General features: G+C 43.5%; 1 protein-coding gene and 1 long non-coding RNA gene across 15 annotated transcripts in view; one reads left to right on the top strand and one right to left on the bottom strand.

The window, feature by feature from the left end:
* The first annotated feature begins 2,900 nt into the window (after positions 1–2,900).
* On the top strand, positions 2,901–6,524 carry LOC124999492. Its single transcript, XR_007111188.1, has 3 exons — positions 2,901–3,310; positions 3,953–4,140; positions 6,086–6,524. It is a non-coding gene; the product is annotated as an uncharacterized LOC124999492 (long non-coding RNA).
* Positions 6,525–6,806: 282 nt separating this feature from the next.
* The window catches only part of epb41l2 (erythrocyte membrane protein band 4.1 like 2), a 46,436-nt gene continuing 30,118 nt past the window's right edge, over positions 6,807–23,124 (bottom strand). For 2 of the 14 annotated variants that reach the window (XM_047574399.1, XM_047574400.1), the window contains exons 15-25: positions 19,763–19,813; positions 19,567–19,599; positions 16,232–16,399; positions 15,600–15,806; positions 14,658–14,726; positions 13,602–14,291; positions 12,455–12,583; positions 12,107–12,205; positions 11,787–11,867; positions 10,470–10,584; positions 6,807–10,249 (exon numbers count right to left, since the gene is read on the bottom strand). In XM_047574399.1, coding sequence (XP_047430355.1) covers positions 10,480–10,584; positions 11,787–11,867; positions 12,107–12,205; positions 12,455–12,583; positions 13,602–14,291; positions 14,658–14,726; positions 15,600–15,806; positions 16,232–16,399; positions 19,567–19,599; positions 19,763–19,813 — 1,632 coding nt within the window. In that variant the 3' untranslated portion in view covers positions 6,807–10,249; positions 10,470–10,479. Of the gene's footprint in view, positions 10,250–10,469; positions 10,585–11,786; positions 11,868–12,106; positions 12,206–12,454; positions 12,584–13,601; positions 14,292–14,657; positions 14,727–15,599; positions 15,807–16,231; positions 16,400–18,761; positions 18,822–19,566; positions 19,600–19,762; positions 19,814–19,878; positions 22,188–23,124 lie in introns of those variants that run through there. The other 12 variants (XM_047574405.1, XM_047574404.1, XM_047574410.1 and 9 more) reach the window with 12 other exon arrangements.

Raw genomic sequence — 23,124 nt, 5'->3', positions numbered from 1 at the left:
GAGGCTGACATCAAAGTAGGGCGGGATAAAAACCTGAGAAAACAGCCAAAGTGTTGATATTAACACTGACAAGAAGCTACACTCTGCTGTCTCTCCATCTTGAGCCTTCACAGTATATTATGCTCTGCAAAAACTTTTTTTTTTATTTTGTACATTTCGTCAGCAGCACAAAAGAGAAACTTGGACCTAATGAGAGAGAAGCATAGTGGCTGGAGGGCTTGTTAGCTTGACAGAGCTGTAAACAACCCCAAAATCATCACTTTACTACATTATTGGTTTTAGGTCCAGATGAGAGGAAGTTTCACAGAGCATCAGGGGAGCGGTTTGGTTTGGTGTGATAGATTTAGCTAAAGTCACAGCTGCTCAGAGGAGATTTGAAATAGTTGTTCTTTCCACAAGAAACACTTAAATATTTCTATAGTCGTGTCTAATAAATAATGTAGGTCCTTTTTGAGTATTTCTCATCTAGTTTCTCCATTTTATTTTGTCACCGAACTGACTGAACATTTTCAATAATCGGCAGTCATCAAGAAAATATTATTTGATTGACTTCAATGAGTCTGTCTCTCCGACACACCGCAAACCAACCGCAAGCTAATTAGCCCTTCAAACATAAAACAAAACATGCTTTAAGGTCTACTTGCAGAGCGATCTGTGTGAGCTTTCCGGTCAATCCGCACAAGCGCTCACGACGTACACACATACACGTATGCACTTATCCTCCAAAAATAAGCCCATTATGTCCTGATCAATCAGAGAAACAACAAAGCCAATCAATTGTATTGATCAGGGTGACAGCATCACTCAATTAGCCACCACTTCTCATTGGTCCCGGCCAAACTGCATTTGGGATTTTATCACCTAAGGCCGTTTACTTCTCCCACAAGAAAATAAAAGAGTGCTGGTTTGTTTAAATGAGCTGATGCTGAGGTCTGAGTACACAAGTGTCAAAGTGCATCGTGTTCAGAGGAGCTTCCTGTTTTGCCAGGTGAGAACAAGCACACGTTGGCTTCGGATATAAAACAAGAGCGTCTTCAATTCCCTGTGTAGACTATGTCCAACAGCGACTTCTGCTGAATCAATGGCAGCGTGTTAGCTTGTTAAGAAATGCTCAAATCTGATTTAGGAGGTAGCGTGACGACGTGAGGCTGAGCTGCATTTCGATATTAACATCAAGACTGGCTGCGTATAATTGGAGGAGGAGAAATTGAAGCTAATGAATCTTCCTAAACCACTGTTCTTTATCCATACAGTTCAACTAAATTTTATTTATAGAAACATCAGTAACAAACCTCCAGTGCTCGAAATCCCCAGAGCCGGCGCGGAAGACGATGGTGCCAAGGGAAAATAACAAACAAACAAACAAACAAACAAAAAAAAAACATTTTTTAACGAGAAGAAAACTTCAGCAGAACCCAGATTGTGTGACGGGACTGGTCAGGTAGAGACAGGAAGGAAGAGAAGGGAGGGAAGTCGCAGCAGCTCATGAAGCTACAGGTAGTGAAAGACAGGATAATTAAGCCCCAACTGATACCACCACCAAGGTATAGTGGAACTGACCAGTTCTTATGGTGAAAATAAAACAGTGCAACGAAGAGAGTGTCCAATATACAGACACCTTTTTGGTACAAGAATCATCTATCAAAATAAATAAATAATAAATACATAGCTAGCTACACTCACTGCTTGCTATCTTTCACAGACTCTATCCTTTTTGGTGCTCAACTACTACTATGTTTGTTGGTTTGTTGATCCAACTGGTTGAGGCTAACTTGCAGTTTTTCAAGCTGCTCAGGCAGGTTAAGTGTAACAGGTATTAGGTTATAGTGTTGGTGGAGACTAAAATAGACAGTGGTGGCTGGTTGGCTAACAAATGGATAACACTGAAAAAATAGTTAACACAGCAGCAAAAGGAAAATCACCTACAATACACATAGTTACATCAATTACACATACATTATACTTCTTTAGTGGTCTGCATCAGTGGTTCTCAACTGGTTTGGCCTCAGGACTCACCATCACCCCTTAATGACAAGCTGTGAACCAAATCAAAGATTTTCAACATCTCACATTTAATGAATGAAAAGATTGTGAAGTTTGAACCTGAGACAGCAGAATATAATATCACAGTATGAAAATCAGTCCATTTAGTGACATTCTATGTTTATCTTTTGAATTTTTGGTGCTGCTGCTACCATTGGTTTCACCAAAACCTAGAACAATACGTTATTTTCTCATCTTTTTGTGTGTGTTAGCTTGGGAGGGCTCAGCCCTGTTAGTCCATTTATACCAGCCGTCCCTGAAAATAGATGACATCGGTTATTACATTCACAAAATTACCTGAGAACTGCAAATAGTGTGTTTATCTGACCAAACACAGACGTACATGTGAGACCGTCCGTCAGCCAGTGTCCCTCTACTGTTTGGATCAAAGCTTCTGTACTAAACTCCATGTTGTCTTTACTGATTTTGTCGTAGGAATTCAGTCAAGGTTGACGCCATCAGTTCTGTTTTAAAGTAATCAATACTGTAATCAAAATGGTATCGGCGATTGTTGAAGATAAACCAAGACCAGACGGAGAGGGAACCGGTGAAAGACATGTGTTTGTGAGTCTTTTTTTATAACACAGTGAGATAACACGCAGAGGTCTAAGGTTCAATGATTAAAACGTTTCTCAAAGCCTCAGTGCATGCACATATACAACATGATAGCCATAAAATGGCTAACTATTTTTTGTTTTACTAATTTTGATGTCATGAGGGCACTGAACCTTGCAACGGCCCCAAACACACTATCTCTCTATTAGCACACACACAGCTCTGGCTAGTATAGCTAATCTTCTTACTAATCACAAGGTTTGACTGTTGAAACTGAACAAAGGTCACATCGTCAACAGCGGTGGTATTTATTCCAATGAGGCATAGTCGGGAACAGAGGAACACAGTAACTGAAGAGAAGACGGACGTTACAGAAGAGACAGTGAGTCAGAACCTCGTCCCCTGGACTTCAGCGGACATTTCGCCCTGTGGAATTATTATCTAAAATTTTTCACTGCACCATCTTTCTCCAGCGTCAGTCGCAGAAACTCGATGCGACAGTAAACTGAAATTGAAAGGTTCCTTTTAGTTTTGAAGCTATGTGACCGCTACCGCCAGCCTTCATCCTTGACCTCCGCTCGAAGTCTGGATACTTTTTAACATCTGGGAAGATAAATCTCAGGACAACTATGCAGTAGTCATCCATAATAGTCGGCAGCCACCTGCAGGATATTTCTACCTATTTATATGCCTGTCGGGGAACTTGAAAAAGGTAAGAGGACATTCTGTACATATAGTTCTGTATCTGATAACCGCGGTGTATTCTGTTAATCAAACAAACTAATTTGTGTAGGTACAGGTGTGAAAGCTGTTGAATTTACCAATTAACGCTCTCTCTGTCAATCTGAATCAGTTCTCCGGCCTTTAGCTTTTGTGATTTGTGTCAACAGCTCAGTTTTCTAGCTGCTGCTGCTGCTGCCGCTACCGGCGGGATCGCCACAGTTCAGTGCCCCATAAACTCAACACAATTTAAATTACAGCAGGGGGCATGAGCGCCTGCTTTCAATAGGAAAATGTGAGCCACATTCACAGTCTGAATAGATTCTCATAAGTCCCTTTAAATTACTGTTGAAATCAATGTTCATATAGGTATGAAAACCTTTTAGCTTACTATTAGAAAAGTATCAACAGTTTGCTTTTATGTTGACTTTTATTGCATGTTCATATTGCATTAAAATATGTTAAAGACTTTAATACACTTCGAATAAGCATAAAACCCTGGATGTATTTTGTCCTGCAAATGCCCACATCAGTTCTTATTGAATATCGGATGTGTTACCTGATCATGTCTCGGGGATAATGCTGTCAAATCTGTCCTGACATCCTCTCTTCCCCAAATGTTTCCCCTGTCTAGGACTAGTATGGAGGTGCTGAGCGGCCCCTGGGCTGATCTGGCTCTGCTCCTGCGACAGGCTGTCACACAGTCGGACAGAGAGACAGGCAGCCTTCTCCCTCTCTGGCTGTTCGGCCTGCTTCTGTTCCTGTCTGTCTGCCTACTGCTGCTGCAACTGATTATCTACTTCAGCTGGAAACTCAGACAGGGTGGGCACGTCATTAACTTTCCAGGTCTAGCCCACGTTGAGACTGTTCGCTATGTCCCATTTACCGGTGCCTTGTAGCCTTTTACTCAGCCCAAAGGAGAGATTTTATTTTATTTTTATAACAGTTGCAGCTACAAATCCCAAAAATGCCCATTAAAGCAACCCCATTCTGCACCAACACCCACAGAAATACAAACTAAACAGCAACACTGTGTCTGTGAAACACACACAGACAACTGCGTCTTCACTCCCACACTACAAGAAAACTCGTGTCACCCGCAAGAAGACGGAAATGTCTTTGGGTCCAAACTAAGCCACACTCTAAACCTTAATAAAAAACAACTAAAATGGGCAACAAGAAAGAGAAAACTGACATTTTTAGGATTTATCTAACTTGGTGCATGAAGATGCTGATCACTAACACGTTTAGTTCCACTGGCCTGGTTTGTTTGAACACGCTGAAATGTGTGTGAAAGGTTTTCATGCTCCCAAAGCATAAAAAACACGGCTTTTCTTTCATCTATATGTGTGCTTGGGTGTACGTGACTCTTCGTGTTGACACGTGCGCACATTCTGCAGAGGAAACTGGGTCCACTTTCACCATCTGCTCCCACTCCCGTTGGACATGTTTTGCGAAGATTACTTTTGTGTTACTTAAACACGGTCTCCACAGCATCTATATTGATTATGAATATCTATCTTGGAAATGTTTGCTTGAGGAAACGAGACCAGCTATTTTGGGATATTTTTGAAGGCGAAAATCTTATTTGATCTGCTTTTAAATATCCACGTCCCTGGTGGGAGTGAATGGGCTTGAAACACGGGTTGAGATAGAAAAGCCAGAATGTGTGCTAGTTTGGATCCTGTGCTGTTTATTCTGAAAGGGATTATTAATTACAATTACGGCTAATCAAACACCTTCAGTTTATGGCTCATCGGTGGCGCTCAAATGAAGGAAATATTTCTGTTCAGTGCTTTTCTGTTTGTGAGAAACTCATCTACCTGGTCCCATCTGTGCTCCTGAGAGTAAATCACTAGGAGGCAGATGTTAAAGTTACTTTTTATGTGGATAATTGATGTGTAAAATACCACATTGTGGCACTTTTAATAGGAACTCACTCATTGATGTGGTGGTCCCTGCTGCCTTGGCCCAGCTGGTCTCTGTGAGACGTCCAACCTTCAGCAAACCACAGTGCAAGCCATTAGATTAGCTTTCTAATAAGACATTCACTACTCCCAGCAAATAATAAAAAAAAAAAAAAATAATAATAATAATAATAATATATATATATATAAATAAAAAAAAACACTGGACTTTAAATAGATCTTGAATTGTTGTTTACAGTGTGTTTAAAGCGAAGATTTTATGATATAACTTAGCGCTAAACTAGCTTTCAATGGCAACACACCGATGACTTAGTGTCTCCTAACGACGTAACTTAACGTCCAGCATGTCTCTGGAAACTAAACCAGCTGTAGTGCGTACTGTGCAACATTTAATTCACCTCACGCCACATAAAAAGTCATTAAACTAAACATTTAATTAGCTACCGCCACACCTGGCTGGAAATGAGGAAGACGACTGTGGCGGCGCATGCGCACACCCAACTAAACGCGGAAATAAATAAATAAAATAAACCGCTTAGCAGGGCCTAGATGCGACCATTTATTTTATGACACACGCCGCTTAAACTATATTAAACTCAAGTGACTAAAAATATTCATATTTACTGATAAAGAAAAACAAAGAAACTAAAGAAAAAGTTCAGCTAAAGTCACAGTGATACTTTCCTGTTACCTTTATTCTCAACTCAACAAAAAAAGAAAAGAAAAAGAAACTTAACGCTTCCAATTCTTAAATCATATCTGCAAATTGCATCTGTAACACTTCTTTTATTCTATTCTATTCTATAATTATTGTTCTGTATTATTTTCTACATTTACAGCTGACGCTGATCTGTCGGAAGCTCCGCAGGGCAGAAGCGCCATCTACAGGCAGGTTCACAGAAGTACACACCCGAGGAGGAGAAGTGTCGGGTCTCAATCACACACCTGACAGGACACTAGACATTCATTCAGTCATGCATTCCTTCATTTTCTGTAACCTCTTGTCCTCTGGAGAGTTTCGGGGTGTGTGGAGCCAATCCCAGCTGTCATCGGGTGAGAGTGGGGTGTAGTCTACACCCTGGACAGGTCCACAAGAGACATGAATGAATTTAGATGCATCGGGAACAATGCATCCACTGTGAACACTATGAGGACACATCTCAGGAAAAAAATAATGGTGAAGAACATCATTGGCTGTGTCTTAGGATTGTATGTGTTTTAACCTTCTTGTTTGAACTTGGAATAAATAAATGTTTAAGTTGCGTTGCTTTTGTTGAACCAATGTTGGATTGTAAGACTATCTGGAGAGAAACGACATATAAATGAATGCACATAAAGTCACATTAGTCAATGAAATGAATAAATAGGAGGAAATGAAGTGGCCAGACATACTCCAGAGTATAACAATCCTTTATTTAAACAGTGTTACACAGGGGGGTGGAGTGGATGTGTGCGGGGAGACACAAGACAGTTAAGCTGCTAGACAGTATTAACCTACCGGTGATCACTGGTTAGCCAACACGGAGCCACCTGGCAGCTGGACGGCTTTCCAAAATGTGGTGTTTTTTTGTTTTTTTTTATAAATCAGTTTTTGTTTTTGTGCTGCTTTGTTAGATAAAATACAAAACTGTGCTGGTTTCTCATGTGTCCAGAGTATGAAGCCTATCCTGAGATGTAACTACAAATAGCATCCTCCAATTACATGAGTTTAACGGTGTAACGCTGAGACAGTTTTTTTTTAAAAATCAGCTGGCTTTGAATCATCAGTTGCCAATGTGACCCTGAAAACTTTCAATCCAATTTTTATTATTATTTTTTTTTTAATTTTTAATTTTTTTGCTTGGGGTAACAAACATTTGGGAAAGCTCGACCATGCAGCGCAGCAGCTCCTGTGATTGGCTAACAGAGCCCAGAAACCCGAACAGAGGCGACACCCACGGCTACGAGCACGAAAGAGGAAACAGTGGCAAAAAAAAAAAAAAAAAATGAAATTTGTAGTTGAGATTCTTCAATGTCAAAAACACTTGTGACGACATTACAAATATGCAAACTGCATGGGGCGCGATGCACCCCGGCTTCAAACAACTACATCAGTTTCACGGAGAAAATACGACAAAGTATGAGAAAATCTACAAATATCTTGTGATATCGCCGATGCTTTTTAAAAGATTTTTTTTTATTTTTTTTGGAATAGTGAAAGCTTCCAAAGCTGCCTAGTTTTGCACGGTTTGCTTTTTCTTAAAAATGTTTTTTTTTTCTGCAAGAGGTTAAAGCTTCTCTCTCGTGGAATGTCATTTAACTGCATAGTAGAGGTCCAACCAATACAAAGCCTCTCTCCAATTCTCAGCCTACTGGAAAAGTTTTTTTAAAATTGGGTCAAATTAAGAGGCGTCAACTAACAAACCTCAGCTGATTAAAAAAGGAATTTAAAGATCGCACTCAAAGAGGAGAGTGTGGATGTATGTATACAGGTCGAAGTGGAATGTTTTTGTAGTAACCTGTGGCACTTCTCTGCTTACAACCTGTTCAATTTCCAGAGAGTTGTTTGTTTTGCTGCCCACGCTGAAAATCTTTGCCAACTAAATGCATTAAAACCTCCGGTCTGAAACACATTTAATGCCAACGGTATTTACACAATGTCACATTTTTTAATTTTTTTTTTTTTTTTTTTGCGGAATTCTGCTGAACACTTGCGCAAAAAATACACAGAAACTGAATAAAAACGTAATGAGATTCCATTTAGGGGGTTTCAAGAGCACTTCAAACCCTTTGATGCACTTCCCTTTAAGCTGCATTTTTACTGTTGTGTTGTAACTGCTTTCACCTCCGTTTGTAGTGTAGTGACAGATTCAGCGTCGTCAGTTGAACACGTCTGAATGTCGTTTTTTTGAAAAATGAGGCCGACGGATTTCAGGGTACTTGGTGGCGGCAAAACAGTTGCGACACAGCCGGCGTCGTGTCAGATGGGTTCATCTGGACGTGCGGCGTGAGCTGAGATAAACCGTTATCTACACACTCTCAAACCAATCAACACAGTAGCGTCCTAGCTAGACTCGCTCAAGATACCCTCGCAGGGTAACAATGAATTCAATCCCATATCTTGTTACATAAAGCAGGACTTGGAGCATGACTGGTTTGGCTGTGTTATTGTTGCTAGGTTACACAAACAATAGCCGTGCGGGGGGTCTGTTCCCACTGGAAAACTGTGAACTTAGTAAGCGCTCAAACTCCGCCATTGTCCTTCCATGTTTCCAACATCTGCTAATGTTAGCATGACGGCTAACGTTTGGCTTCTAGATTCCACGTTTTCACCACTTTTCTATGGAAACAGACCCTCGCATTGGGATCGTTTGTCCAACATAGGAAGTTAGGACCTGACACAGGATAGGAGGCCTCTGATTGGCGGTCAGCAGACCAATCAGAAGGCCGACACAGAATCAGTCGATTTCAAGTCATCCTCAGTTTGGTACCTGTGGTAGTTACAGAATAATTTTCTTTGAATCAAGCAAGGTCCTTAGAATAATACAGCGGGTTAGAAAATACATGCTGAATCCTGCCGTTCCCACAGAGTAAGGCCAACTTGCTTTAGATTCATTTTCGTTCCCAAGTTGTGAGATGGCACTCTCCCAATTATCCTTCAGTTTACTGGTCTTCTCTCTCCCAATCATAGGTCGTTTTACTTCTCCCTTGCTCCCTCCAGGCCCGACAGCAACGGTTAGTGTCGCGCAGGGAGAGAGTTTAGCTAATAATAAGCTGCTCCCATCTAATAGCCTTCATTTTTACTGTACAGTTGTACACGCCGGCCTTAAAGTCGGCTCATTTTCAGTTAAAATTCATAAAAAAAAAAAAAAAAAAAATCCTTCTAAAATGTTGTAGAAAATTAAAAATGAGGGAATTTGCTCCAACTGCATCGTTTGGCTTCTCGAGCTTAATTAACGTCAATTAAAATCCCCTACTGTCGATTCTAACGCCTCCTTCTTAGCGCGTAAACTGAAAATGAACTTCCTCGGCCGCTCAGTCACACACAAGGAATGTGGATGAATTATAACTATGGTTAAAGGAAGAAAATATAGAATCATAAAAGTTAAAAAGAAATCTGGATGATTTTTTTTCTTCTTTTTTTTTTTTTTTTTACTGCAATATTTTAAGTTACAGCTCCCACTTTTCTGTAGCTATTAGTGAGTAAAAGTAATAATGTGATATAGCTGTTTTCTACCATTCCTCTGACCTATGTGTTAGAATGAGTGAGTCTGTCGGACTTCAGTAAACCTTGTAAAAAGAAAACAGTCGTGTCCAAGTGTCTCCCTGTTCCCTGCAGTCCTACACGTTATTTAGAAGTAATTGAGTTACATTATATTACTTTCCATTTACAGCACCATGAAGTGAGAGGGGGAGCTGTAAGTTAACCAATTACCTTTTAAGGAACACCGCCTGTCCACTGCCGTTACAGATTCCAAGTACAAAATCTTTTTTTTGTTTTTGATTTTGCCATTTGAGATTCGCTGAAAGTCAGTAGCGGCGGCGTCGGTAAAATAATCAGTACAAGGACACGATAATCATTCATAGCATCGACTGTCATCAGGATTGGTTCAGTGCATCCCTAGTTTTTACCTTTGCGACACGTGAAGGACGAACTATCGCCTCTCTTTAAGTGAAACAGTTAAAAGAAAAAGCACTAATTAAAAAAATAATAATAATAATAAAAATGAGCTACAAATGTTAAGCTAAGTGGTTCTTTTTGTTCCCTCACAAAGAGCGAGGAGGTTTTTGTTTTTCTTGGTTTTTGCAGTGAGGGATTTAGATGCACCACAGAAATGTAAGAAAGAAGGGAAGAGAGCGGCAACTTCGGTCCATTTGTCTAACCCTCCTCCTCCTCCCCCTCCTCCTCCTCCCGTTCTGTAACTCCTCTTCTTCTCCTCCACTTCTGTCAAGGTTGGTCGTCGCAGGGTGATGAAGGTCGTTTGATGTCGAAAGAGAAAAGAGTCACGATGGGCTCTTCAACTCTGGGAAGACAGAGGTGAAAGCAATCAGTGAAAATACTCCCTCTGCTGCCGACCTCCCTAAATTTAATTTAATCCTTCAACTTATGTGCTGAAAGCTGGTGGTCTTAACAGCTTCCTGCGGTTCTGTTTTCCCTCATCAAATAAACCCTTGCAACCACTCAAGCTGATTTTAAAACCATCAATAATAATAATAATAACGAGCTACTATTATTATTATTACCTGCGTTCAGTCAATCCTCCTCCTCAGCCAGTTCAGTTTCTTTATGAACCACCACTCTGGTAACAGACATGTCAGGATGTTGCTCTTTGGCCTCCTTAATGGCCTGGGCCAGTGCCTGCAGTACCGAGGGGCGGCCACGCAGTGGCAGCACCGAGCACGGCGGGCAGTGGAGGGGAAGGAGGGGGGGAAAATGGTGGAGTTAAATGAAAAACAAAATAAGAAGCATAAAGAAAAAAAAAAATGACAAGAAGGCTGGATTTACGCTCAATGTGCCGCCATTTTACTTCTTTGGGTTATTCCAGCGTTAAGGAAGAGACGTGTAGGTCAGATCGAGTAAAATGGCTTCAAATGGAGATTTATTTAAAAAAAACAAATCCCATTTGCAACACAGCGTCACACAGACACATATATTTATTTTGTGTGTGTAAATCCAGCCGATCAGACTTGACAGGCAACTTAAACAAAACTATGGAGCTCATGCAGATATTTGAGGTATTTGCAGGGCACCACATGCAGTTTGACACCACAAATCTAAATGTTCCATTAGAAAGAATAAGAAGAGATCGTCTGTTTGGAAAATATACACCTACTGCCCGTGTCTTTCAAATATCTGAAATGTTTTTAAATTGCCCAGAAACATTTTACAGATCAGGCTGTATGTATTTGGACAAAGAAACGTTTTAATGTGAGATCTTCAGTCATAACTGGTGAACACTGTATCTTATATATATATCCTTCCACTTTTAGGGCGATGTATAATTGATGACGGCTCCAAATTACCTTTGGTGAACTCATTATAAGTTCCTCAAAGCTGAAAATTGTCTAATTTAAAATCCAATATTCTTGTGATGGGAAAACAAAATGACAAACTCCCATTGTCCAAACACATGAGCTCTGATGTGACCTCCCTGGTATAACTTTCGGTACGTCTTACGTACTAGAAAGTACAGGTTCATTGTATCTAAGTGTGGAAATGTAACAATCAGAGACAAAGACAGGACATAAAATTAACCAAGATGTGCAACTAAGTCTGACAGAGCGTGACAAAGAAGAGGTTAATACACCATTTTCTACATGGAAGGATGAATGTGTGAAGAGGCAGCAGCCGATCCCGGCGAGAACGTTAAATCTGGGCGGGTCGACTGGCAATAACAATTCAGAGCGCAAGCAACATGACGGACATGTCACCAGGCGTCGAAGCAACCAGACGGAATCATTTCAAAGAGTTTAACGGTCTGAATATAAATCACGGAGAGTCCACATCTGTGGAGATGGTCAAGGGACCACCTCGCTGGGGCTGCGTGACTGAACACTGACCTGGTCGTGGTCGATGTCGCAGTCGCCAGTGATGACGATGCGCTTTTCAATCCTCGTCTCCGACAGGCCGCCCTTTAACGTCTGGAACAAAACAACACTTGGGTATTGGCAGCAGTTGGACTGACACAAAGCAGACTAACGCATGAAGCTACCGCGTCCCCATATGCACGGCTGCCATATATATATAAAAAAAATAACACTACACAAATAATCAAATCAGCAGCGCGTTCAGGTTTACAGAGGTTTCCCGCGGCGGCGAGTTTTGTATTTAAATGGGCTACGAAATGAGCAATCGTGTCATTAAGTGGATGTGCCTGTACCTTGGTAATGTGTGTGGTCGTAGTGGTGCACAGAGATTCAGAGGTGATTGTCTGAGCAGTCATCAACACTCCGGGTTCCCCATCACCATTACCATCCAGCTGACAGCAGAGAGACAAAGACAGAAAATGAGCTGCAAATTACCACCAGAGTAACCCCGTCTGAAATGTTGGTGTCTACGACAAAAAAAAAAAAAAAAAGAACTCTTTCTCTGCAGGAAAAGGAATGAACGACGGCATCGAGCACTGTTGCTCGAAAAACAACACTTAACCAACAGTAAAAATAACAATGAGAAATGTAAATGTTTCCCCCAAAATGGAACATGACTCTGGCTTTTCCTAAGTGTGCACCTGTGCAGCCTCGTATGTGATGGTCTTGGTTTCCGTATGTACGATGGGCACTTCTTTTGTAGCTATCTCAGTTTTCTGGGCTGCAAACGTGTCTGATATAGTCACCATTTCTGTCTTTACCACGGGCGGCTGGGGAGGGAGGAGAGAGAGGAGTGAGGGGGGAGGAAAGTGTGTTAGTATGACAGACCCGAGACAGAGAAATATTCACATCTATGCATTTCCCCGTAGGATCAGATTCACCTTCGACTAAATTTGATTTTCTAATGGTGCAATTATGAACGATATGTAGCACACACTGTATAGTAACACGTGTATAAAAGCAGCAAGTACACAAAGTAAAATTCATGCACAAAAGCAAGAGCTCGCTGACTCATGCAAGACGACGTCACGAAAAAAAACAAACAAACATAATACAGCAATGTCTACTTAATGCGGTGGAACAGAAGAGCGACAGCAACGGCACAACTAGAGAAATGTCTTTGGCGTCAACATGCAACTCAAAACATGACACAGCACAGACATGCATGAAACACGAGCCGGTGGAACAAGCGACACTCAAACGACTGGAGAACAAAACGGCTATTGAAATGTAAACAAGATGCAAAGACGACATTCAAACGGGCGGGTAGCGTTTTCCAAAAGTGGTTGGCAAAGATGATTTCCACAATGCCGTTACCTTGGTGACCGTGACGCGCCAATTAAACGCCAGCAGAACGAGAAGCATCAATGCCAAACACGCACACACAAACACACACACACACACACACACAGCCAAAAGGTGAAGTATGGCATGCGGAGCGGAAACAAAACACACCTAAAAGCACCATGCGTTTCCCACTTAGGCCCCATTAAAGGCAACCACAGCAACACACCACACCACAATGTTCATGATGGAAGGATGGCGGAGAAGTAGCAATGAAGTAAACAGTGGCTGTTTGTCTTTAAGGAGTTTTAACTTGTAGAAAAAATTTCAATTTTGGACAATGATGTGTGTGAAGATGTACATGGGGCTTAAAAATTCACGCAAGCAGGAAGGAAACCGGCGCTGTGGTAAGCAGGAAGGAAAAGAAGTGGGTGTTTCTACAGGTGGTAGGAGGGAGCAAAAAGCCCGGGTGAAGCTCCGCAGTCGGCCCAGTGAAGACTTTACCTCTGAGCAACAAATAACCTGCGGCCGCGGTTCCGCTTCAGCCAGTGAGGCTTCCCCGTTCATTTTGGGCTCCTCCTCCTCTTCCTCCTCCTCCGCGGGGGCGGCCGACCCGGTCGCGCCCTCCCCGGGCAGGGTGAGGCCGTTAGGGGCTTCTTCAGGCGTCAGCATGGGATCTTCGGTGCTTTCCTCCGTCTCCCTTTCACCTTCTTTTTCCTCCACCTCCTCTTCCTCTGGGCTCTTCGTCATCTCTGCCTGCGTGTCCTCTCTCCTGGACGCCTCTTCTTCTGTGGCGGTTTCTTCTGCGGGCCGCGCGACATCAGCCGGAGGGAAAGAGGCACCTGGAGGCGACGCGACCTGCTCCACTGATCCCTGATCTTTCTTCTCCCTCTCTTCCTCCTCTTCCCCCTCCTCGGGTATTTGCGTGTGAGAGATGGACACCGAGACGTTCGGATGGTACTCGGCCTCGTCTTCGCTCTCGCTCTCGGACGAGACGCTCCCCTGCTTCCTCTGCGCTGCTTCCGCCACCACCGCCGCCGCCGCTTCCTCCTCAACTCTCACTTCCTGCTTCCCGGCTTCCCGCTCGGCGGGCGGGTCGGCGGGGGCGCCGGCCGTGACCGTGACAAGCCCGGGTTTGGTCGCCCTGGAAACCTCCTGGATGACAACGGTTTCTTCGATTTCGACCTCGGTCGTCTGCACACACGCACGCATCCACAAGCACACGACGAGGTGCACACACATACACGACAAACGCATGGGGGGGGGGCAGAAAACAAAAAAGCAAAACATGATCATTGAACTTAAATGGGAAAGAAAATTAACTTATAGTTAAATGAAAATAAATGAATGACATCAGGAGATGAAGGAGATGGAAGACGTTTAGCTGTGGACGCAAGAGGACATTTTTCAGAACAATCAGGAAGACAAATGAACAGTGACAGGGTGGATGGAGGGTTTCAAGGCGCCAGTGGAAAGTGATTGAAGACACGAAGGAGACGATGGATAAAAAGTGTCACGGATGGAAGACTGGAGGGATTAATAGAAGAAAGTTAGAGGCACCTTCTCAGGTTCTTTGGTATCAGACACGGTGTTATCGGCTGGAGCGGCTTCGGTTTGGGACACACTGACCTGCACGACAGAGAGGTTACCATGACACACCAGCAGTCACATCAGCATCGTTAGCACTTAGCGTTATCACAGCAGCACTTTGTATTCATTCTTTCTCCTCCCGTCTTTAACTTTTTCTATCTCTCTCTCTGTCTCTGGCGTCTTTCATGCACCATCGGGCTCATTTTCCAGACAGTGTGACGCTTATTGCGCTAGACACAAAGAGACGGGATAACAGATCCGACGAGAAAACGAAAAGATGGATTGAAGGGAGCATCACATCGATAAACAAAGAAAAAAAAGAAACATGGTATTGAAGTAAGCAGTTGTGAGAAACAACACACAAACACAACTAAAAGGAATTTAGCTTCAAGTCAACACAAATGAGAAAATGTTAATTTGTTAAAAAAAAGCAACAAAATGAACATCATGGATTTGTCTTTTTCTGAAGTTTTGTGAGATAAAAACGGCTGCTTCAATACATGTTACTTTTAACATGTTTTTACTGTTAGATGATGCTGAAGCAAACATCACAGAATGGAGCAGATTGTTCCATTTGCATTCAATCCACACACAAAACAGATGGCATCCTAGAAATCCATGGCAAACGCAGCTGTTAGTTAGATTACATTTATTATGACCATTCATTTAGGTTGAATGGACCCAAACACAACATATAGAATAACTCCATTCATCCAGCATATATACAACAAGCATTAAGGAGAGGTCTCCAAACACATCCATAATTAACTGAATCATTACAGGGTGTCAGTTTATTTTCAAGGTGAGCAGCTTAAACCAGCGGCACAGAGCGCTAACCAACAAATTCAAATCTTGAATTGGTTTGGCCTGAAAGTAAACTGACTCCTTAACGTTCAGCCGCAGCAGAAGCACCTCAGTGGCAGAGGTTGTGGCAGCTGAGGAAATGAGAAGAGTCTGAAGACACACAGCAGTGGAAGCAGAGGAAGTAGAGGCCGAACATGTGGCTACGACGGCATCTAGTGGCCGTTCTGGGTCACAGCAGGCGGCCTCGGCGGCCGAGTAAAACCCGCTGCCACTGTGTCTACTGAAAAGTACGGAGGCTATCTCCTCCTCGAGGCTCTACAGCGGCACACGGCAACAAAAACGAAAGACAAGACAAACACAGAAGCAGAGACAGAGCAGAGTAAAACCCATGTGGTAATACTGGTCCGGCTGAAAGGGAAGCTGAGGAAGTTAGGACAGTTTTGAAGGAAGGAGTCGATAAACTGATGAGTGAGTTACAACCAGCAGGTCATAAGGACCTCACATTAGAGAAAGAAAGCAGAAAAAAACAAGGAAAAAAAGGAATAATTCCACATGAAAAAAAATAAAATCAGAAGTTAAAGAAATGATGAGGAAACACTGCACTGTCACGTCTCTGCAGGAGGTGAAAACACAGACAGGAATCACAACAATCCTCTGCAAGGCGCCGTTCCACCTGAAAATCGCTCTGAGACAAGTCTCTCTCGCAATTCACGCGTCTCGCCACATGCACACGGACGTACCACTTGCTGCTGTTGGATACGTATCGTTGTGGCAGGAGAGGAGGTGAGACGTTTCTCCCACTGGTTGGGCTGAGGAGGAGAGGGAGGTGGCGCTTCCATAAAGGAGCGTTTTAGCTGGCTAATGCTAGCTTGGTGTTTCAGAACCTCATCCTGGGTCTTATCATGGTCCTAATGGTTCAGTGGAAGGAGGGGGGAGGAGAGGGGAGGAGAGGGGAGGAGGGGGTAAACGAGGGGATGTCAAAGCATGACAGGGATGGAGGGAGTGAAAGAAAATGTGGGGTGGAAGAAAGAAGAAAGAAAGAAGAAATACGATAGGAGAGGAAATAAGGTGGAAAATGATGGGGAGGGGGGAGGGGGGAGGTGGGGGAGGATATAGGCAGAGAGGGATGGGGGAGGGAAAAAATTTGGTCACAGGAACATTAGTCTGTCAATCTGGAGGGGAACAAGATGGATGCCGTGCCTCACTTGAGCCTCGTTTAAAGAGTTTACAACAAAATCTTAGATTTTTGTTTGAAAGTTCGTGTGTGTGTGTGTGTGTGTGTGTGTACGTAGGCTGCAGTGAAACAAGGCCTCCCATCTTGTTGAGAACTGTTTTTTCTTAATTCAGGCCAGGACGGGCTGCAGAACATGGAGCTGGTAGTGATGGGTTTTCTTCTTCTTTACTGCAATAATCTCATTCAATCTAATTTTTTTTTCCTTAAACAACCGTGTAAAACAGGACGGATTTCATCAGGTACGTTTTAAGGTGAATTTATCTTTTGAAACCTACTGCATGAAAATAAGAAAGTCTTCCAATTAGCAAACACTGCAGTGCAAACTAAAGTTGGATCACTATCAGCCCCACGTTCAGCCAACAGGTGTCGTCGTTGTTTTAGTACGTTATCAAACCACACATCACTCTACGCTGGCAGCAGGACACCAGAAAACACGGATAAAAAGCTCCTCCCGTGTGTGAGGGAGGCAGGATTAGTCAAGTTAGACACAGCTGCCTGGAAATGATCAAACTTTTTCATCAATCAAATTGAAAATACAACGAGATTAAATAAAAAAACACAGCATTCGACATGCACAAAGCATGCATTAAAGTCACGCTGACACAAAGCTGGTAATGTTCACAGAGCGGCCGTTGAGAACGCTGAGCCTGGGAGTTTTCTGAAAGAGCACGTCTCTACTGCGCTGCACGGACACGTGTCGGGCGAATATTTGAAATTTTGTAAGCGTGGCGCTGACTAACCTTGTTTCTGTTTCTGGGAGACCACTCCACTTCCCCGAGTCAATAAAGTTCCTGGCATGGAACATGGACGAAGCCTCGGGGAGTGAGAGGAGTGGAAGCAGACACTTAGAGTAGGCCTGGATATACTTACATTTACTAACTTTAATCTAGTGACTTATTACAGAAGCAGATTGCATTCACTTGAAGATTTCCAAGTAATTTGTTTTTTTTGGTTTGTTTTTTGTGCTAATTATTTCTGCTTTTCTGAGTAACATATTTTTTTGGGTTGTTTTTCAAAGTATTATTTCTGCGTTTCAGAAAAATTTAATTTTCAGAGTTATTATTTTTTTCTGTGTTCTTTATTCCCTTATAATTTTCTCATGATTTTTGGACTCTTTGGACATTTGAACCAATAAATGAATTCATTCTTTTCTTGAAAGCTCTGTGTAGCAGAAGCAGACACGGCCGGCTTGTTTAGTTTAATCAAGTTTCACTTTCATCTGGGTTTGAGACACTGGGAAGAAAAACTAAATAATCTGGAAAACATGAAAAAAAAGGACCAAAGAAATATATTATTCAGAAAAACAGAAATAATTAGCCCAAAAAAACAAAAAACTAAAAATAAATTACTTAGAATCCGAATGCAATACGCTTCTGTAAGTCATAAACAACTGTCGTGAATAACAAAATTACCTACAGATAGCAAAACCAGTTTTAGTGCCAGGCATTTTAACATCAGGATGTATAGGGGTTGACTTGTTTTTGAAGCCTGCCTCAAGTGGTCATTCAGTGAACTGCAGTTTTTAGCACCTCTCGTTAGAGGCTGCGGGTTGTTTATGGTCCATGAAACCAAAACAACAAGCTGAAAGAAGCTAAAATCTTTTAGAGCTGAATAATTATCCTGTGGCTTTGTCAGCATGAGCAACTTTATTTAAAATCTTCTAAAAATGCTGCTGCGCCTTCAACGCTACCTTAGTTTCACACGTCACACGTGACAACATTTCAGTTAAACTCCCAAGCTCAGCCGTTCAGAACAGGCGCCGCGCGAATCAGGACGGTCAGAACTGAAATCGTCTTCGTACAAAACTCTTTCAATGAGACAAGAAAAGTCTGGAAGTAGCTGCAACCGAGTGTAGACTTCACGAGCAGACATCCACAGACATGAAGACACGCGGGGCATGCACGCAGAGTCTGAGAGTGCGAGAGGGCAGCGGCCTTGTACAGTACAGTACAGAGGAAGTTGTAGTTCTGATGGCGTCAGAGTACACAGAAACATGTAGGTCTTATTTTCAGCCATCAGACGACGCCAGTACCAACCTCCAACATTAAATTACTGTGCCTCACATAAATATTGTCCCCATGCACTCTCATTGGACTCTGGAAGGCAGACACACACCATGAAATTAAAAAAAAAAATTATTAAAAACAAAAAAGATAAAATTAAAAAATAAAAGAATGCACTGAGAAAATGCAATAAATAAATAAATTATAAATAATATAGAAAAAATAAGAAAATCATTTACAAAATAATCATGTATAAATTCATTAATTAAAAATAAAACATTTGTAAATAAACTCAGGCGCATGTGACGACATAGTGAACCCTGGGAGCTGGGTACAAGCACAAATGAACATTTTGGTAACACTCATGAATGTGACGGCGTTGATACTCGTACCCATGGCAACGCATGCAAAATCCCAAAGCATTCAAGAATAAAACCACAACACCATAACTGTAACGTGAGCCACAGATGTGAACCAAAAACCAAAGTGAAACTGTGAAACTGTGAAACCGTGAAACCGTAAGCCACAGCAGAGCATCTGAAAGTAAACACACAGGGTGAAAATGCCCATTCACCATCAGTTTTTAAAGCCAGACCTGATCTGGAATTTAAATGTTGAGCCTAGGTTTCATGATTAGAGATGTATTTATACCTACATATGCTCAGTGTAAACTGATTTTTTTTTCTTCAGACAAATTCCAGATTTAGTTCTTATTAGATGTGAAACACATGATACCACATCTGGGCAACTTCACCCAACAAACCAACTCACGCTGGCAGAGAAAAGAAACGATTGACAGACCAACACACACTCAAATAACCAATAACGGTGTATGAACCTGAGAGAGGGCATGCTCACTGCATCCGGGTGACTGTTGGCGGGGTAAAGTCGGGGAGAGAGTAAGGACAGGTTAGGGTTACTGCCCGTTTTGCTCCACTTCACCATAAAACCAGCTCTAATCAATATCATCAAATTAATTTTTTTTTTTCCTGAGAATTTGCAAAGCATGCTGGGTAAAGACAGGCCTTACAGACCTCGGGAGGCATGGCTTCAGCATCGCCAGGGCTCAAGTCCACCTCCACGACCTTCAGTGTCGTAGTCATGGTGACGGTGGTCGCGACAAAATGAAGGGGCGGCGGGGGGGGGGGGGGGGGGGGGGGGGGGGGGGGGCACGAAGAAAGAAAAGAGTGAAATGGATGATGGAAAAAAAAAAAGCTATTTTCTTCCACGGCGACCTCGGTGTTAGGGAGTGCTGGTGGTCATGTGACCTTTGCGTCAAACCCGCTACAAAGAGTCACATGAGAGGAGCTGAGGTGCTGAAAATTTCTCTCACACTTTTTATATACGGCCAGATTCTCGCTATGCATCTACAACCGTATCCACGACAACGACAATACAGCTACGGCCACTTCCTCTGAAGCTTTTGGGGACTATTTCACGACAGCTGATCGCTACAGTTTTATCCACCACATGCTTTAAACTTCTATTTAAGTACAATAAACCAAACACACCAGTACTCTGGTATCACTTGTGACCGTGCCTTCATTTGTTGTTATTTGTGTTATTTAAATCAAAATGCAAACAGAGGAGAGGGGTTGAGGACAGTATTGAATCTGAGGGGTCGGGGGGTAAGTGTAACACTGTTTCATCGTCACATTCAGCGGTAATAATATCCTTATGAAATATGCCTTAAGTGCTATAGGTTTGAAGGGCTTACTGTATGTATCCTGTTTCTGTATTTACATTTCTAATATCTAACCAACTACAAATCCTCTAGCCAGGCCTTTGTCTGAAACTGAAAATTAAGTCACAAAGGAGAAATATTTTGCCACAAAATAATATATATATATATATATCTGAATACTATAAAGCAACCGCACAGAGCTTTCCATGAGCAAGACAACTAATAAGGCAAGAAACGTTCAGCACACCCATAAATACTATCATTGCAAAATACGCTAAATATTACACCCCTCTCCTTCATCACAGTCTCTGTACAGTAGTTTAAACTCTTAATATACCTATCTTGTCTCTATATTAGCATATGTGTATCATTTTATATCTCTTCTCTCAGTTTTAATCTGCCCTCCGTTCTTCATAAACAATACAGCGTGGGGAGGGTGCAGGGGCGGTGAGGGCTAAACAAAAGGAGGTGACATCCATGGGCGCACATTATATACACAGAGGTCAAATGTGAGGAGTGGGGAATGGCGCGGGGGGGGGGGGGGGGGGGGGGGGGTCTGGATACGTGGGTGTGCGCAGGTGTCGTGTTTATGCAGCAGGATCACACATCTCTTGCGTCCACGCGGCGCTCGTGTGGTGCCTGGCGCGGGGAGGCGTGTGCTCTGGAGTCAGAGGAGGAGGAGTTTGCTTGTCAGCGCCGGCGGAGCTCGGCCGCTTCCCGGGCTCGTCGCGGCCTCTGATAAACGTCGGCAAAAGCGCTCTCTTTCTGCTGGAGGCCACGTTCTCCAAGTAACACAGGGTCAGGCCGAGGGGCGTGGCTAAAACCAGGGCTAAGGCCAGAGACTGGCTCGCCGTCAGCATCACCATCATCAGGAAGACCACCAAGAGGCACGGCAGGAAGAGGGGGGAGGGGTTGCGGAGGTAGCGGTGCACGGACGACGTCAGGTCGGAGGCGCCGAGGGAGGGGAGGGAGGGGCGCGACGGGACGGAGAAGGGGAGAGAGGAGAGGGGGGAAAGGGTGGAGACGATCAGAGGACAGGGCGATAGCGACGATAGAGCGGGGAAGCGCGGTTGAGTTAGCTGAGGGGGGAAACCAGGGACGGAGTTAATGAATTTAGGAGGAAGATAATGGGCAGAAAATGCCACGAGCTGAGTCCATTTAAACGCCAAAGTGTTAAGATGCAAATTTGACGTGATCACGTTGGGGATGTTGCATCTCGGGGCACTGGTGGTAAAAAGCTTTAGCTTCGTCGCCGACTTGGACATTAGCATGAACAAGGTGGGAGTGAAAACGTTCAGTTTCTTTGTTAATCCTGAAAGTGTCTTTGTGGCCAGACACCGGTTTCCATTCCTTGCCAACGCGGACAGAAAACTCAAGATGAAAGAAACGCATTTAGCCACACCCTTCAGAGCGAACCACCTCCGCCGACCGGGCGGCGCAGCTGCTGTTTCGTAACGACGGCCCTCCTCGGGTTTCAAAAGCTCCGAGGAGGCGCGCGTTTGGGAGGCGGCGGTCGGGGAGGAGGAGGAGGAGGAGGACGGAGGAGGGTTTTGGGCGAGGTGCTCGAGGTCGGCCAGCTGCTGATCGCAGAAGAGGGAGAAGGTGTTCGAGGGGAGGGTCCACAGCGCGTGCGCGGCGTCCGAGTCGTCGGCGCGGTCGTCGTCCTCGGAGATGTCGGAGAGGCCGCGGTCGAGCTCGGAAATGGAGTCGAGCGACGGGGGGATGGACGAGAGGGAGGATGACGAGGAGAAGGAGAGAGGAAACATGAAGATGGACTGATGGGAGGGCAACGGAGGAGGAGGGGGGGGGGACGCAGACGAGGAAAAAGCAAAGAGAGCGGGAGGGAAAGGAAACACACAAGCGCACACACGCACACAGAGTGAAGGAGCAGGCCGTGAAGAAATAAAGTTAAACGACAAATAATGACACACCATGTGCATTAAAAAAAAAAGAAAAAAGGTCATTTCATTCCCATGAAATAGTAGAAAAACGTGAGCATGCGAGAGGGATGTGACAAAAAGCAACAGGAAAAAAAAAAAAGAGTGTGAAGGAAAAAAGAGAGAGGGAAAGAGACATAACATTAGTCAGTGAACAACACACCACGGCAGCTTCAAAGTGAACACAGCAGGGTAGAGCATAGTGCAGAAAACACTGGGCACAGGTGTTCGCGGAAACAAGTGTCGACAGGGTGTCACCACGGACAGAGGTCGAATCCAAGGTGCTGGGAGGAGTGTTAGGAGAAGAAAGAGGGCAGAGAGGAGAGGGGGGTGGGACAGGAGGCATGCACAACATACGGTAAAACCCTGTATATAGACTGTAGGAGGACTGAGTCAGACTGATGCGACTAGTCCCATGGGTTTAGTGGAGCAGCAGTCAGGCCGGAGGATGGTGAGTAAATGACTATAATAGCTCATCTGGTAAAACCATAAAACAAACAGATCGCAAGCGTCGAATGAAGATGTGAAAGGTTCTTTGTCTGTCTTCTTGGCTGAACTGCTCACACATACAGTATAATTACAGCTTTAAGTGGCTCCTGGCGCTACATGAACCGAAGCGTTTAAACGACCCTGATTGTGTTATTTTGTAAACTTCATTAAATCGCTCGAGACGGGCAGCTGCAAACAAGGCTGTTTTCATCCGACCCGTTTCCCAAAGTGTCGCACGCTCCGAGTACCAGCTTTACCAGGTACGCAGAAATAACACCTGACTTCG

Source organism: Mugil cephalus, chromosome 21 (genome assembly GCF_022458985.1).
Source record: "Mugil cephalus isolate CIBA_MC_2020 chromosome 21, CIBA_Mcephalus_1.1, whole genome shotgun sequence".
NCBI lineage: Eukaryota > Metazoa > Chordata > Actinopteri > Mugiliformes > Mugilidae > Mugil > Mugil cephalus.
This window is presented reverse-complemented; position numbering and strand designations above follow the sequence as displayed.